Source organism: Poecilia latipinna, unplaced genomic scaffold (genome assembly GCF_001443285.1).
Source record: "Poecilia latipinna isolate Pla-1442-1.1 unplaced genomic scaffold, P_latipinna-1.0 Scaffold1974, whole genome shotgun sequence".
NCBI classification, from domain to species: domain Eukaryota; kingdom Metazoa; phylum Chordata; class Actinopteri; order Cyprinodontiformes; family Poeciliidae; genus Poecilia; species Poecilia latipinna.
In genome coordinates this window covers 29,166-44,186 of record NW_015114590.1, presented here as the reverse complement: position 1 = coordinate 44,186, position 15,021 = coordinate 29,166, and the positions used below count along the sequence as shown (strand labels likewise).

The window sequence follows — 15,021 nt, the reverse complement described above, 5'->3', positions numbered from 1 at the left end:
AACCTGATGAAGTGTATGTTTTTAATTACAAATATTTATTGAGATCTCAATATTCAATCACTTTTAGTCGTTCTTTTCCTTCGGCGGGATTCTGTTACAACGTGGGATTTACTTTGAACTCGGTTTATTTGTGTAGCATCACTTCACTCATTAACAAATGTCACCTCAAGGCACTTCACAGGACAAATGGGTCCAACCACCATCCAGAAGTGTGCGACCAGATTAATCCAACCATTAAGATTACACACATTCCAGTCTGTTCCCAGTTATGACACAAGCACATGGTGACAGTGGAAGGAAAAGACTCAAGGTAGTAAAAACAAGCAGAGCCTGAGAGCAGAGCAGACAGAAATCCAAGAGGATCTACAGAGTATCATAAGGATGGTAAAATAATTTTCAAATTCAGACTTTCCAGGTTCCACCTTCGATACAAAAATGACGTCAAAATTTCATTTTGTTCCATCCAATTGAAATTAAGCCTTTAGAACCACAGTGGTTATGATTTTATTTTATTTTATTATCTTAAAGACTTTGGAATGTAGAAAAAAAATTCCAATTTAGTAAATGCTTCAATTCAGATGTCTTAAGTTGATCTAATTATTCCTGGAGAAGTCCATAGCTTCTAAGCTTTGGCTTCATTAGTCAGATATTAAAAACAGTTTGTTTGTAAGGAAAATGAAGAAAAAAGAAAAAAAATTCACTGACAATAAAACCATCTGTCAATAAACCTTTGAAAGCCTTTTAAATCGCAATTTATTTGACCAAAACCTTTGTTTTTGTGCGGACAAGAACAAAACGTCAGATGCAAATAAATGTAGACGGGGCCTGAGTCTGGGCAAATTTGTTTTGGCACCCTATTGTGGAATTTGAATCGCAGTAAACTAAAGCTGTGCAAGAACTAAAAATATATATATTATGAATAGAATAAAATAATATAATAAAACTCTTAAGTAGTTGCCCACCACCTGGAAAAACACCAATTATCAAACTAAATCAGTAAACAGTGTCAATGACAGAACTATCTAAATGGATGATCTGCAGCAAGTAAATATAAAACATTCTCATAATATTGCTGTGAGCCGAGCTTAATTAATGTCTAATATAAAAAGGACAGATACACATTTAAAAAGAGTAGAAGGCTCAGGAACAGAAAAAAAAACACGTAATTTAGACGCTTTTCCCTTGTTTCCTGTTGTCCAACTAATTCATTTGATATAAATCATGCTTTCAGTGCATTTATTATAAACAACAGCAAGTACCAGCTCCTCAAATCAATATATTTAATGTATTTCACAAGCTACAAACGACCCTTATCAATGTTTTCACCAGGGAATTTTGGTAACCACCATTCAGACGTTACACTCGCACTAATCGTCCCTCATGGCTGATACGATGTAAAGGTATCCATGACATCATCCACTTATCTAAACAGACTAAATAGATATTAAATGTTTCCTGTAATAATATGAACTTGTGCAGTAAATGCAGTTACAATGCAACCAACAAACTGGAAAAAGCTGCACTGAAAAGATTTCCCAAACCAATATACTGACCATCGTTTGTAATTGCTCATGGAAGTTTTGTATCATTTTAAAAAGGCAAAATGACGTTTCGGCATCTCCATTCATTTAACCATATAGACGACGACGAGTTTTTAGATTACAAAGTGCAAATCTAATTCTTCTCTAAGGAGCGCACACTTCCACTGGCGCACAGAAACAACTGGCGGATTAAAGCTCTAGTGTGTTGAGAAACTCAAAGGAACTTGAGTACCTTCACAATTATTTGAGGGCAACAGTGTAAAGTGTGGGTAATTAGCAGTCCCCCTTCTCTGCCACATGATGGCAGCATAACCTACCTTCATTTTTCAAATTCAGATAAAAGTTTTGACAATGAACTGACTTGAAGACACTAAACAAGGCACGGTTTAAAGAAACAAAACCAACCACAATAGAAATGATGAAACATGTTAGAAATCTGAGTATTTTAAATCATAACAGGTTGAACTTGGGAGTTGGGCAGCAAACTATGAAGCCGGGTTGAGTGTGTCCATCCCGCTCTGCAGTACTTCAGCGTCACACCGTCACTAATCGGTTGTAACGTCCTGAGTTGGGATCACAACGCCGTCCACCGTAATGACTATATTTTTAGAGTGACATGAAATCAAAGTAATATTTTCAGTCCGCCGAAAGCAACACGGTCAAAGTAAATAAAATATGCAGATTATTTCTGTGTAAATTATTGATCTAGCTAACGTACACGGCTACGCGATAAAAGCAGCGGTAGCGCTGATTGTTTACAATGTATTTAAACATGTGCGTCTCGTCTGGTGGCCGGTTTCAGTCTTGTTCAGCTGGATGCAGCTTGTGAAAATCACCGTCTCTGTTGCAACTTTCTAAATTAGGCTGCACAGTATATCACCATGGTAACAGCGGTAGCACACGTTTGGAATGTAGCAACTGATGCTAACGTACTCAAATTCATACCGTTAGCATTTTCATCGTAATCTGGTATTCGTGCTGCTGGATTAGTGCAGCAGAAATCCACGCGTGAGAGATTACAGTGGCCAGGAGTGGAATAGAAGTGAATTTATTCTGCTCTCGGCATATTCACCAGCACTCATGCCTTCTAAGTTAAAGTTAATTTTCTGCCGCCTAGGATTTCAAATTGCAATCTTCAGGCTCAAATAAATAATCCAAACATTCCTTTGCTATTTTCAGGACATAAACATCTGAACCAGCAGCAGATGCTATAATGCACATTTTCTGACAAAATCAGATCAATTTTGTGCATAAATGGGGATAACCGTGTTATTCCTTCATTTTCTTTTGAATACAAAACTACAACACCTATCAAAGAACTTGCCGCCCCTGTTTTCCTCTTCTGTACTACAGTCAGAGGATGAACAGAAACCGGCAGGTCAGAGATCAAAGAAAACCAGAAACTGGCAGGGGCTTGATTGGTCCAACTCTATAACTAATATGACTGATATGAAAGTACAAGACAAATATTTAATGCAGCACCCTTCTACAATGGAGGAGACAAAAATTATTTTATTCCTTTGTATGGATTTAAATTATAAATATATTATAGTACAGTAGAGTATATGATATTATAGTATAATATTTATAGAATACTATAAATATTATAGTAAGATGTCTCCCAAAATGTTCTCCTTAGTTAAACTGAAACAGGGACAATGAAGAGAAGATATTTCTGCATACTGTAGATATTCTTTATCCTTTTTCTTTTTAAAACATTTATACGTAACCGCGTCCTATTTCTCTAACTGTTTCTCTCTGAACTGCACTTAGACTCTTTTCCTGCTTCGTAGTTCAGGTCAGGGATATGAGGAGAAATCTTCACATGTGCTTTGAGTTAAGATTAGTGCATCTGGCTCTGTGAATATTCCTTTCATATAAGAAAGATAGATGGGTTTGAAGATGAAGTACTAAAACCCATAAAGCATCTTAAAAAATTCTTTTTTCAGATGAAAAAAAAATAATTGTCAAGATCTTCTTTGACCCAGCCTTTGTTTGGTTTTGCTTAAGCAGCACAACATGGTAAAAATCTACTAGGACACTTTATAAGACGGCGGCAATAGTTTAAAAAAAATAAAAATAAAAAGAAGAAGACAGTGATGGTGGCTTACTTCATATGTGTGTACATTAAAGTGGCATGTTTAATGGTAAGTGTCCCCTCGATCCGGCAGCGAAAAAGCCAGACCAGAGCAAAACGTTGCTGTGTGGGAACGACTGTGAGTCCAGCTGGTTTTGGAGCAGAAAATGAAGGTGCAGCTCACTACTGAAATGTCTGTAGGATTCGTATCACTGGTTCACCCTGCATCTCCACGCAGACGAGCTCTGCTCCTGCAGCCGCCTCATCCTCTTCCCCAGCCACAGCCACCACAGCAAACCGATGACGACACACACCACAGACTCCACGTAGTAGCCGTCCATGGTCGTCACACAAACGCCTCCTTCCTTGACACCCAACTGGGGGGGGGGGGGGGGAAGAGGGGTTTAGTTTATAAATAAAAACACACCCTGTGGTTTTCTGCTCTCTCGCGTGCCACTCACCTCCGCCTCCAGTGACGAGCTGCAGCTCTGTCCCACGGCCCCCTGGCACTCCTTAGAGGTCAGAGGGTCGACCATCCACAGAGCCACGGTGGAGGGCCAGTTTCCTCCCAGGTTAGTGACTGTGTTAAGCAGCGTCATGTAGGTCCCTCCTATGAGGGGGTCACTCACTTTGGCGTGGAAGGCCATGCAGGCCACGTACATGCTGTACAGCGCCACCTAGGGACACCAAATTAAAAAACAAGGTGTTTAAGTGTTTTACTGTGAGAGGTTTGCAAACGCTCATCATCCGGTTTACTTGAACAGGTTTCAGGAAGTCAGACTGGATTTGACGGTTGTAGTTAAGCAGAGCAACCAGCAGAGACAAACGGAGAAAAACAACAAACCTGATGCAATGCATAGCTGAGCAGGATTATGGCGTAGTAGTAAAGTGGGAATCCTCCTTCTTGCTTCACATGGGGGGTCCACCATACCAGCAGAGCGTACTCAAGCCCGATAAGCAACCTGCGTAACAGAACAGGACTCCGCTAGCTCTTTGCTTACAGCATACAAACACAAAGTGAGTCAACTTCTCCACTTTACGTGAGCGCTTACCGGAACGGAAAGGCTTTATAAAAGACGTCAAGGGGTCGGGGCCCCGCCGTGTATCTGCTGATGATCACCGGCAGAAGGATCTGCAGAGGCACCATGGGAACCGCCAGGAGCGCCAGCTGCTCTTTGGGGACTCCAGCCTCCACCAGCTTCAGACCTGTAACGGCATCTGCTGCAGAGAAACCGATCTAATGCAAAAAAAAAAAATAAAATATTTTCACCATGAGTTTTCTTCAGATACAGACTACACCAGTCATCTTGCTGTTAGCAGTTCTGTACTTTAGCTGTGAGGAGCAGGGAACAAAAAGTGAAGACTGTGGGCATCTTGACGATGGAGAACAGGAGCCTGTAGGTTTCCGTGACACCCTGAGTCTCTTCCGGGACGTTCCTCCTGCCTCTGCTGTGATCGTTCTCCCTTTTGAGGATGGCCACCAGGGTAGTGGAGACTAGGAATATAACCCCCCAGAAAAATAAAAAATCTGCAACAGAAGAACAAAAGATCGACTGAAATCATCAGCCTAAACCTAGCAGAAATAAGAAAAACAATCATTTTCAATACATCAGCACATTTTGTACATTTGCCCACTCTGCCTTGCAAAGATTCTTCAAACCTTTGCGGTTTTAGACGTATGCTTGGCATAATAGCAGACGTTTGGTTTCTTCAGACCATGATGCATTCACCCACAAGGTTTGGGAATATTGTAGTCAGTCCAGGATGTTTAGTGTCAAGTCTTCAAACCTCCTTTCTTACTGAATTCCTTCTTCTAAAACCAGAGATCCCAACAGCCTCTTCCGTGTTGCTGTTTTGTCTCTAAAATGATGTGCAAGTTTAATAATTTCACCGCTGCAGTACATTCTTTCCAACTATTGGTACCCGCCTTGCCTGTGCTATGTTAGGTATATATTTATGTGGAATGGTTAGGTAGTCTGATACATTTGTATGTTCAGATCATTGCGTTAAACGAAGAGCTGGACAGCTGAGGTTTATTTCAATTCAGTCTGATTTGCCGTAACTGATGAGAGGCTTGTACCAACAAACACGAAATGTTGAAATTGAGTCAAAGGTGTGTCAAAGAAGTATTAGTGTAAAGGTGTGCCGCCCTTATGCAACCAGATTACTGCAGCTTTTTTTTTTTAAAAACCCACCCCTAGCAGATTTGTTTGATTTTAATTTGAATGGTACAGGAAACGTTGAAGTAAAACATTTTAAAATCATTTATGATTATATGTATTTTTTACACCACACCTCAGAATTCAACAGTAGTGTGTCCATGTACCTGGCAGGGTGACGATGCCGGTGTCTTTGGGCACTATTCGGAGGTACTTGTTGCAAAATTCAGCAGACTCCAGAGCCAGAAAGAGCACGTTCCCCAGGAAATACCCCGCCGTCTGGCCTACGGAGTTGCAGGTAGACGCATAGCCCACATTTTCTCTAGACAACATGGTGAGGGCCCAGCCATCCACAGCTATATCCTAGTACACAGAGAGAGATAGTGAGAGAGAAAGAGAGAGAGAGAGAGAGAGGGAGAAAGAAGAAGTTTTAAGTTTGTACTTAGAATTTTCTTTAGCAAAAGAAAATAATTTTTTAATTTCATTGATTTTTGAAACAAAAGTTGCACATTTTATCTTTCCACTTCATAATTCTATGGCGCTCTACCTGTAGGGTGAAACAGTTCATGGGGACACGAAAACTTTTGCAAAGCACTGCATATGTGTGCTTGTTAATGGTTACCTGTGTGGCTGCCAGGAAGGCAAGCATAAAGAAGACTGCAGTGAGCGTGCCCACCTTGGGCCCCTCCTCGCTCTGCAGCAGTGAGGTGACTGTTGCCGAAAGATAGAGCATGAACAGCCCCAGCAGGTACTGAGTGGGCACCAGCCACGACTTCCTGCAGAAACACATGACAACAAGCTCAGAGACGAAAACAAAAGCATATATAACAGTATCATCCGTACTTGGGTGTCCGTCATACCTTCTCCCAAACCTGCTGAAGTACAGGGCGTCCACCAGCGGTGCCCAGAAAAGCTTCAAACTGAACGGCCAGAAGACGAAGCTGAAGAAGGCTTGGTCTTTGTAGCTGACGCTCTTGCTCTGTAAGATTAGGGGGATGCTGCCAGCCAGTCCCAAGGGAATCCCCTGCAGCACATAGAGGAACAGGAGAAGTGCTATATTCCCCAGTTCACCACGGATACCCGGCCGAACCCGGTGACGCCTCCTGTTCTCTCTGTCTGAGCTCCTGATGAGGCTGTCTGCCTCCTCTTCCGTCTCCGGCTCAGGAGAACTCGTCTCCCCTCTGTCCATTGAGCCGATGTGCTCAGACAGGGTGGAGGCACCTGGTACTCTCCTCTGTAGCCCGTTCCTGCGTGTCGTCAAATCTGAGGGCTCCATGATGGAGCAGAGGGCATCAAACCTGCTGTGCCCACAATAAATCTGGAAGAAGAAAATAAAAATACCCATAAAACAATTACATGGAGTTTCTAGTCTGTCTTTTGAGGCTTCTGGGTAAATCAGCTAATGTCTTCTCCAAATGTGCCATGGTTGGAAAGGTAAATGTAAATAAATTATTGAAATCCATTGAAAAAACGGCGGAAAGGAAGAAACACATTCAGAAGCAGGTTTGATTTAAGGCGTGAGAAGAATCATCAAAAAAGTGCTACATTTTAGAAATGTCAAGAATACATCCATTGATCTCTAACAGGAAGTATAATTATAAGCCAAGTCAGTGAAAAATTAACATGAGGTTTGCTGGTTTCACTCTGGTGTCGTTTAAAAGTAAACAACATTGTACGCTCACAGAATAAACTCAGAAACAGCCACAAATCATGCACAAAAGAAAAGAAAAAGGAAAGCGGATGGGTTCATGCATACCTGGTGATGACAGCATGCCAAAGCAGAAACAAACACACAAAATTAGAGGAATGAGTGAGTCAATCAGCGGCTTGTTTCATAAGATTGTTCGGCTAAAACACGGTAACGTCCTAATAGATGAAATGAATAAAGAGAAATAATTAGACTACCGTTTAACTTAAAAACACATCGATGGACAAAAACACAGGACAGCCAAGAAGAGCGTAGTGTGCAGCACGGAAATGTGTCCGGGTAACTTTAGCTGACGTGTCTGAAAACGTCACTGCACGAAGTTCCTCTTCAGAAGCAATGAGCAAAAAGACGGAAGGTTTTTTGCTATGGAAGGAAACAAATCCAACGCCTGTCTTCCGAGAGGGAAAAAAAGAGAAGATACTCAATATACAACAACAAAAACAACAACAACAACAACAACAACAACAACAATAATAATAATAATAATAACAATTATAATAATCATAATAATGTTATGTCTAAAGCAAAAACGAAATGGGAAAGATAAAACAAAAATCTAAACTTTTGAATTTGTCATTATTTTGATATTGATTATTTCTTCTAAATAAAACATCCAGATATGTTTGCGGATAGAAAAAAATAAAAGACAAATTAAACAGGAGAAACTAAATGCAAAATGACAAGCTGCAATAAAGTAATTGGCTCTCATCCATAATAAACAGATGCATTGAAAGATAAAAGCAACAACTTTTAATACCAAAATAAAATGTAACTACAGTAAAATACAATTCAGTTAAATGGAATGGTAAAAACTCAGTTTTATTGGTTTATGAGTTTGAAGTCTCCAGGATGGATTGTCAGACTTTTGAGGATTAACCACCACACTTTTTTTTGTAGCGACAAAATGACCAGTGGAGTGTCGCTTGCTTATTCAGCTGGTTAAATCAAAATACAACAGGAATGCATGCAGCAGCAGACATGATCCTGATGAACACTAAACTTCATTACAAAGTTTAGTCTTAAATGAGAGTGATTTTACTTCAATCGCCATAAAATACAGGCAATTTAAAAAGTTTTTCCCCCTTAGCCATGCTCTACCTTTGTTTATTTTATGGCCACACAGCTAGAACAAATTAAAACACTGCGCTATTAAAAGAACCCATTCCTTGTATATATTAGAGAAGGCATATTACTTTAGAACTGTTTTTTTTTTTAAAAGATGACTGGACAAAATTTACTGAAGGATAACATTGTTTGAAATTATTCTTTTGCTTAATCTAGATAGTATTTAATCACATAGTGACGTGGAGTCATGTTGCACCCATGACTCCACATTAAATTAAAATGTAATGAATAACGACATGGTCAGGCTTGCGGGTTGGTTTGAGCCCATGTGAAGTTGCTTATCCCAACTGCAAACATGTGACAAGACAGAGGCTTATTTTAATGACACAGCATGTGATGAAAGGACTGATGTAAAGCTGCCATTACCACCACTTACCGAGATATAGTTTGAGATGAAGGGATGCTATTACAATACCATATTTTCACCCCTATTTCACTAGACCTACCATGCTTAAATCACTTAATGTCTGAAGATATCTGTTAACATGTTTACCTGGTGCATCTACCAATCACTCTCATTTAAGACCTCAGAGGTCAGTGTTGAAAACCATTTGACCTTCAGGTGAAACTTTGATAGATCCTTCCACTTGGATTTTACACCTATATTAGCTAGTTTAGGGAATGTTTTTTCTCAACATAATCTAATCTGCATTAGCTCAGTGCAAAATATATAAATCTTTTTTTCCCCCCCACAGGTCATATGAGGTAAGATTTCAGCTTCCTTCTAGGTAAAACGAAATAGCTAGAGAAACACACCCTCCAGGGTGTCTTAGCAGAAGATGGAAAGGCATTCATCAATGCTTCATCTTACTCGTTGCATCCTCACGGGCTAAGAGTTGGGATGTTGGAGTCAACTCTTTGAAGAAATTTTAATGAGTAACAACAACAATTAATTCAAAAAAAAATACTTTTTGAATTAAATAAAAGGATGAAACATCTGTTGGCTAGTGGTATTTAAGCTCCGTGTACATACAAACCCACCGTTTATTATTGTTTAAAGGTAATTAAAAGGGCCGTCCCGTCTCTATTTGTTGTAGGCTGATTCTCAGCCTCCAACGCCTCCTACCCTTCCCCTTTACTATCTGTTGAATTTCACTTTGCGCTCCACCCATGAGGGGAGAAAGCGGAGCTTCACTAGACCCACAGCACAGTCTGCCTCTCCAGCAGTAGTCGGCGTGCTGATCCAGGAGCTAACCAGCAGCCCTCTTTCAGTGTGAGACCTGGGACAGTGAGGCGAAGGGGAACACTGAAAACAGCGGCAGACCCCCATGGCTCTGTGCAACGGAGACAGCAAGGTCAGTGGATAGGTTACTCCGCGCCGCGACTCTAGTACCGAGTGGCCCGGGTGACTTGATGTCGGAAGCCGTAGTACCCGCGGTTTATAGACGGCCTCTGTGCACCTCAAGGGGGGGAAAGTTAGTCAGCATGTTACCAACAGCCCCACGGAGGTGCGGGTAGTCCGCTGTGTGCCTGTTGCAGTTTCCCCATTTACATGTTGCTCATAACTGCTAACTAGCTACGCGTCATATATCAGACTCATCTGACATGAAAGCAAGTCTGTCACATATTTTTCCCACCATTTGCGTCTTCGTCGAGTAAGTGCCTGCAGCTGCTGGCGCGACGTGGTTTTTAGCATAGCTCTGTTAACCGTGCTGCTAACGGGCTAACGCTCCTTACTGTGTGTTCTTCGCTCGCTAGCACGCTACCACTAGCTAGCAAGCGTTAGCAGGGATGAATATGTTAGGACAGCATCGTTAACAGTGTAATAATTACATAATATTTATTTATTTTAGCCGCAGGGTCGGCTTCGAAACTAAAACGTTAACTTGCGTCAATCTCGTTTACTTTGCAAGGCTGCTGTCACTCAGTTTGAGCTAAAATAACGTCACTTTAAGTGTCAGTCTGCTAACAATCTGACGAGGCTAGTTTGAGCAAACTTAAAACTGACACTGCGATGTTAGCGGGTCATCTGGTAAGTACTTTTCCTGAGCATTCTTGGTTACTAAATATTTCTATCCCACCTCTAGGTATTAGAACAGCATATTGTGCATTTTAGAAACAACTAAAAATATGCTTTCACTTTTCACGTGGGTCATATTTCTCGTTTTATGCTCTTCATGGGTTTGTTTTGACGTGGTTTATTGGTTGGCGCTTCCATTTCTGTAGGTCCTCAACTGATGTGTGTTTGTCACTCAAGCATATGCCATAAAACAAAGGTTCCATAATACCTCGACATGGACCAAGATCCTAGAGTAAACATGACTCAATACCCTTTTAAATACTTGTAGTCCATGAACCTTTTTTCCTCATCAGCTTATAAAGGGGTATATTTCACTAGAAAATTTAATGTAACACATTAAGACTCTGACTAGATAAATGGTCCAGATGTTACAGAAAGGAGCCATGCCCGGCTAGATTTGCTATTCTCTCATCTTCTGATAATGATGATGGATAGAGCAATGGTCTGTGGGATGTTTAGTACTTTAGTGTTTCATAAACAGTTTTTTTTTTTTTTGTAATATTGTTTCTGTTTTTGGTAATCTCTCTATCAACATCCTTCCCTGAAATCCCGGTTTCCCTCTTTTAGCTCCAGTTTCACTGGACCAAAATGTCCATTTAAGAAGCTGCTCAAGCTAATAACCCTTGACTAGCTTGAGGTTTCACATGATTTTTCTGAATGGTTGCAGCATGTTTTAAAAGAGTGCCTGTCTGTCTAGATGTTGTGGCTCACATGTTCCTAATCACGTTACGCCTATTTGTGAGTCACATTTTCCTCAAGGAGGTTAAAGATGGAGCACAGGAAAGTTTTGGAGAGGTTGACTTCACTGTGCCGGCTCTCGTGCAGAACTACCGACTTGGCATTGACACTTGAGTTTTAAGTCTGTGTTTATGTAACTCTCGCATGCGTTTCTCTTTTTAAAATCATAAAAACAGATGAGATTTGATCAACATGTTAATGTGTCTGTGAAACTCCATCCACAGCTGGATATCAGCACCTCAGCGCAGAACGGATCTTGCGAGGGGGCGGTTGCCATCCTGGATGCAGGAGCACAATATGGGAAGGTGATCGACAGACGAGTGCGGGAGCTGTGTGTCCGCTCAGAGATCCTCCCTTTAGAGACCCCTGCCTTTGCCCTCAGAGAACAGGGTTACAGGTGAGAACCCTGGGGGTGGGGAAGTGCCTTTATTTTATAGTTTTTCTCCCTTTTTGTATGCTTTCTTTAAATTGAAGTGTGAAGGTGTTTTGTGGTTTTGCACTGTCTTTATGGTTTTTCCTCTTTTCACTCCTTAGAGCCATCATTATTTCAGGCGGTCCAGCCTCTGTTTACGCAGAAGATGCTCCTTATTTCGACCAGGCCATATTCACCATAGGGAAGCCCGTACTTGGCATCTGCTATGGGATGCAGGTAGCTTTATCTATGCTTCACACTTGAAGCTGCTGTTTGCCTCTTAAGATAAGGAACCGCAGTATTTCTTCTACTCTCTGAAATGATTTACTGTATTTCAAGCGCACCATAACTGAGTCGGTGTGTAATTATTAACTCTGTGTTTGTTTGCCATAGATGATGAATAAAGTTTTTGGCGGTACAGTCCATAAAAAGAGCGTAAGGGAGGACGGAGTGTTCAACATTGTGCTGGACAACACGTGCTCCCTTTTCAGGTAATGTAGAAACTTTTTATTCATTAACTATCTGAAGTATGCAAGTGTAATTGTTGCAAAAAATATTAGTTCAAAGGTTGTTGTTGTTATGAAATATGTACTTTTTTAAAATTCATGTAAATTCTCCCGGCTTTAGGACTGCAGCGATCGATTATTTTAGTAATCGATTATTCTGATGATTGACCAATTAAACGGATTAAAAAAGACTGGCACATTCTGCAGATTTTATATAATATAAATATTTTTAAAAAACCTTACTAAACAAATAATTCAAATCTTGTTTTAAATAAGAAAAAAAACATTTTCTTGCCTAAAAGAAAAAGAACATAGCATTCTATTTATAACAAATGATGCATTTGTAGTAAAAAAAAAAATAACATTAACGTGAAAATGTTATTTTTAACAAATAACCTTTTCTGAAGTTTGTCTCTTCTAGTTAACAATCAATTACTAAATTAGTTGATAATTGATTCGTCACAATCCAGTTAATTGTTCCAGCTTTACTTGCCCTGCAGCATATTTCACTCAACTTTAAATTTAAACTAATCTTAACTACATTGCAGACTTACTTATTTAGATAAGTTTAACAATAGGTAATCTTTAGAGTCACATTAATTCCTTTACATTTTATTTCTTCTTGAAAGATGCAATTTCTCACACAATCCGAAAAAAAACAAAACCCATTTGATCAGAAATATAAAAGTGTCGACAAATTTTTCCCTCTGATATGACAAAAAATGTCACAATTATTGTTGTTCTAGACTCCTACCACAAGCACTGGGGGTACGCAATAATTATCACCCTAGAGATCAGTAAACTCTTCATATCTTCATTTGTCGCTTGTGTCTGTGTTTCTTATCAGAGGCCTTCAGAAGGAGGAGCTGGTGCTGCTGACCCACGGTGACAGTGTGGATAAAGTGGCTGATGGCTTTAAAGTGGTGGCTCAGTCAGGGAACATCATCGCTGGTGAGGAGCACTTCAGATAACCTTCACCCAGAGTTTGCATAATCTGCATTGTTGTCATAAAACCTATAAGCATGCATAAACTCCTGTGCATATTTTAAAAACGATATGCAGCGTATTCTTTGCATATTAGAGTGGTTTTATTCAAAAGTTCAAACGGCACATTGTTCGGTCATGATTTTTTTTTTAAAAAAAAGCCCTGCTTTCAATCTAGGGATTGCTAATGAACAGAAGAAGCTGTATGGGACCCAGTTTCACCCTGAGGTCGACCTAACAGAGCGAGGGATGGAGATGCTGCGCAACTTCCTCTTTGAGATTGCGGGTTGCACAAGTAACTTTACCGTGCACAACCGGCAGGAGGTTTGCATCAATGAAATCAGAGAAAAAGTGGGCGCGTCTAAAGTTCTGGTGAGTGAAACTGCCTAAACTTGGAGGGAAAAAAAATGTTTTGCTTTTATTTCCTTCTGGAAGAAAGAATATTTTCTGACTATTGAACTTCGTGTGAAGTGCTGTAGCTGATTAGGAGGCGGGTACAGTAGTGGCAGTTTGAAGATAAGTGGCAAGATTTGAATTCACTCTGTTGAATTAAAGTCCTGACTTGGTTCTGCGCTTTAGCGGGAGTTTTAAACTTCACCTTTTTTTTCACAGCGCCCTAGGTGGTTAAGTCATAATGATGAGTTGTGTAAAATAACATTAAGTTGATAAAATATTGATCTTGGTTCAACTCAAAGTAATTTCTTGGTATCCACAGGTGCTTTTGAGCGGTGGAGTCGACTCGACAGTTTGCACTGCTCTCTTGAACAAAGCTCTAAACCAGGAGCAGGTGATAGCAGTTCACATCGACAACGGCTTCATGAGGAAGAGAGAGAGTCTGAGTGTGGAGGAGGCCCTCACCAAGCTGGGCATTAAACTCAAAGGTAGGAAACACGCTTTTAGTTGCTCTGTAGTTACTGGAGAAGTATTTTTATCTGGATCTTCTACAGGAAACATTTGAAGATTTTGCTAATCTGTTTCGGCTTTTAAGAAAAGTGGTTAAGTTGTGACATTTACAGGTTGATAAATGTGAAAAATCAGATTTTCAGTCACATTCAAAAGTGAACCTTGTTTGTTTGTTTGTTTATTTATTTAATTTTTAAAGAAAATTTGAATAATAAGACCAAAAAAGTTTTTTTTTTAAATATAGAAACATTTGGCAACTGAAAACTATGTAGATGTTCTTGACAGTATATCCTCTCAACAGTTTGTTGAGAGGATATACTATACTAGAGGATATATATATATATATATATATATATGTTCTTCCTTTATTTAATTTACTGAGTTTTGCATGTGTAATTATTCTATATAAATTAACCGTCAGTGTGTTCGTTTCTGTAGTGGTAAATGCAGCTCACACCTTTTACAACGGGACGACAACTCTTCCAATCTCTGACGAGGACAGAACGCCACGGAAACGCATCAGTAAAACTTTAAATATGACCACCAATCCTGAAGAGAAAAGGAAGATTATTGGAGACACATTTGTCAAAGTGAGCAGGAGCTTTTTTGACAATTCTGTTTGAAACGGTCCTTTATGGTTTTTGCTCTTTACAGAATAAAAATACTCTTTATTGTCCCACATTTAGGGGAATTTGGGTTTAACGGCAGCAAACCGACCGGCAGAAATCTAAAAAAAAATGTAAAAAAAAAAATAAAACTAAGAATATGCTGTACTGTATCAATAAAATTATAACATAAAAATAATGCGTAGTTCTTAAAAATAGCTCCAAGGACAAGGAATGTGAGAC

The 15,021-nt window shown here is 39.9% G+C and overlaps 2 protein-coding genes across 4 annotated transcripts in view; one reads left to right on the top strand and one right to left on the bottom strand.

The window, feature by feature from the left end:
• Positions 1–7: 7 nt before the first annotated feature.
• On the bottom strand, positions 8–7,845 carry slc33a1 (solute carrier family 33 member 1). 2 transcript variants are annotated; one of them, XM_015016020.1, is made up of 9 exons: positions 7,534–7,845; positions 6,638–7,095; positions 6,400–6,553; positions 5,945–6,140; positions 4,947–5,146; positions 4,671–4,855; positions 4,463–4,580; positions 4,080–4,295; positions 8–3,995 (listed from the first exon to the last, which is right to left on the bottom strand). In XM_015016020.1, exons 2-9 carry the CDS (start codon positions 7,051–7,053, stop codon positions 3,828–3,830), a joined length of 1,653 nt encoding a protein of 550 aa, XP_014871506.1. In that variant the 5' UTR covers positions 7,054–7,095; positions 7,534–7,845; the 3' UTR covers positions 8–3,827. The 2 variants fall into 2 exon arrangements, with proteins under 2 accessions (XP_014871506.1, XP_014871505.1); XM_015016019.1 differs by having other exon boundaries at positions 7,683–7,845.
• Positions 7,846–9,618: 1,773 nt separating this feature from the next.
• The window catches only part of gmps (guanine monophosphate synthase), a 15,813-nt gene continuing 10,410 nt past the window's right edge, over positions 9,619–15,021 (top strand). Inside the window, exons 1-8 of one of the 2 annotated variants that reach the window (XM_015016017.1) lie at positions 9,619–9,905; positions 11,593–11,765; positions 11,903–12,017; positions 12,174–12,271; positions 13,134–13,237; positions 13,449–13,642; positions 13,986–14,151; positions 14,612–14,763. In XM_015016017.1, the coding sequence (XP_014871503.1) occupies positions 9,879–9,905; positions 11,593–11,765; positions 11,903–12,017; positions 12,174–12,271; positions 13,134–13,237; positions 13,449–13,642; positions 13,986–14,151; positions 14,612–14,763 (1,029 nt within the window). In that variant the 5' untranslated portion in view covers positions 9,619–9,878. Of the gene's footprint in view, positions 9,906–10,028; positions 10,583–11,592; positions 11,766–11,902; positions 12,018–12,173; positions 12,272–13,133; positions 13,238–13,448; positions 13,643–13,985; positions 14,152–14,611; positions 14,764–15,021 lie in introns of those variants that run through there. The other variant, XM_015016018.1, reaches the window with a different exon arrangement.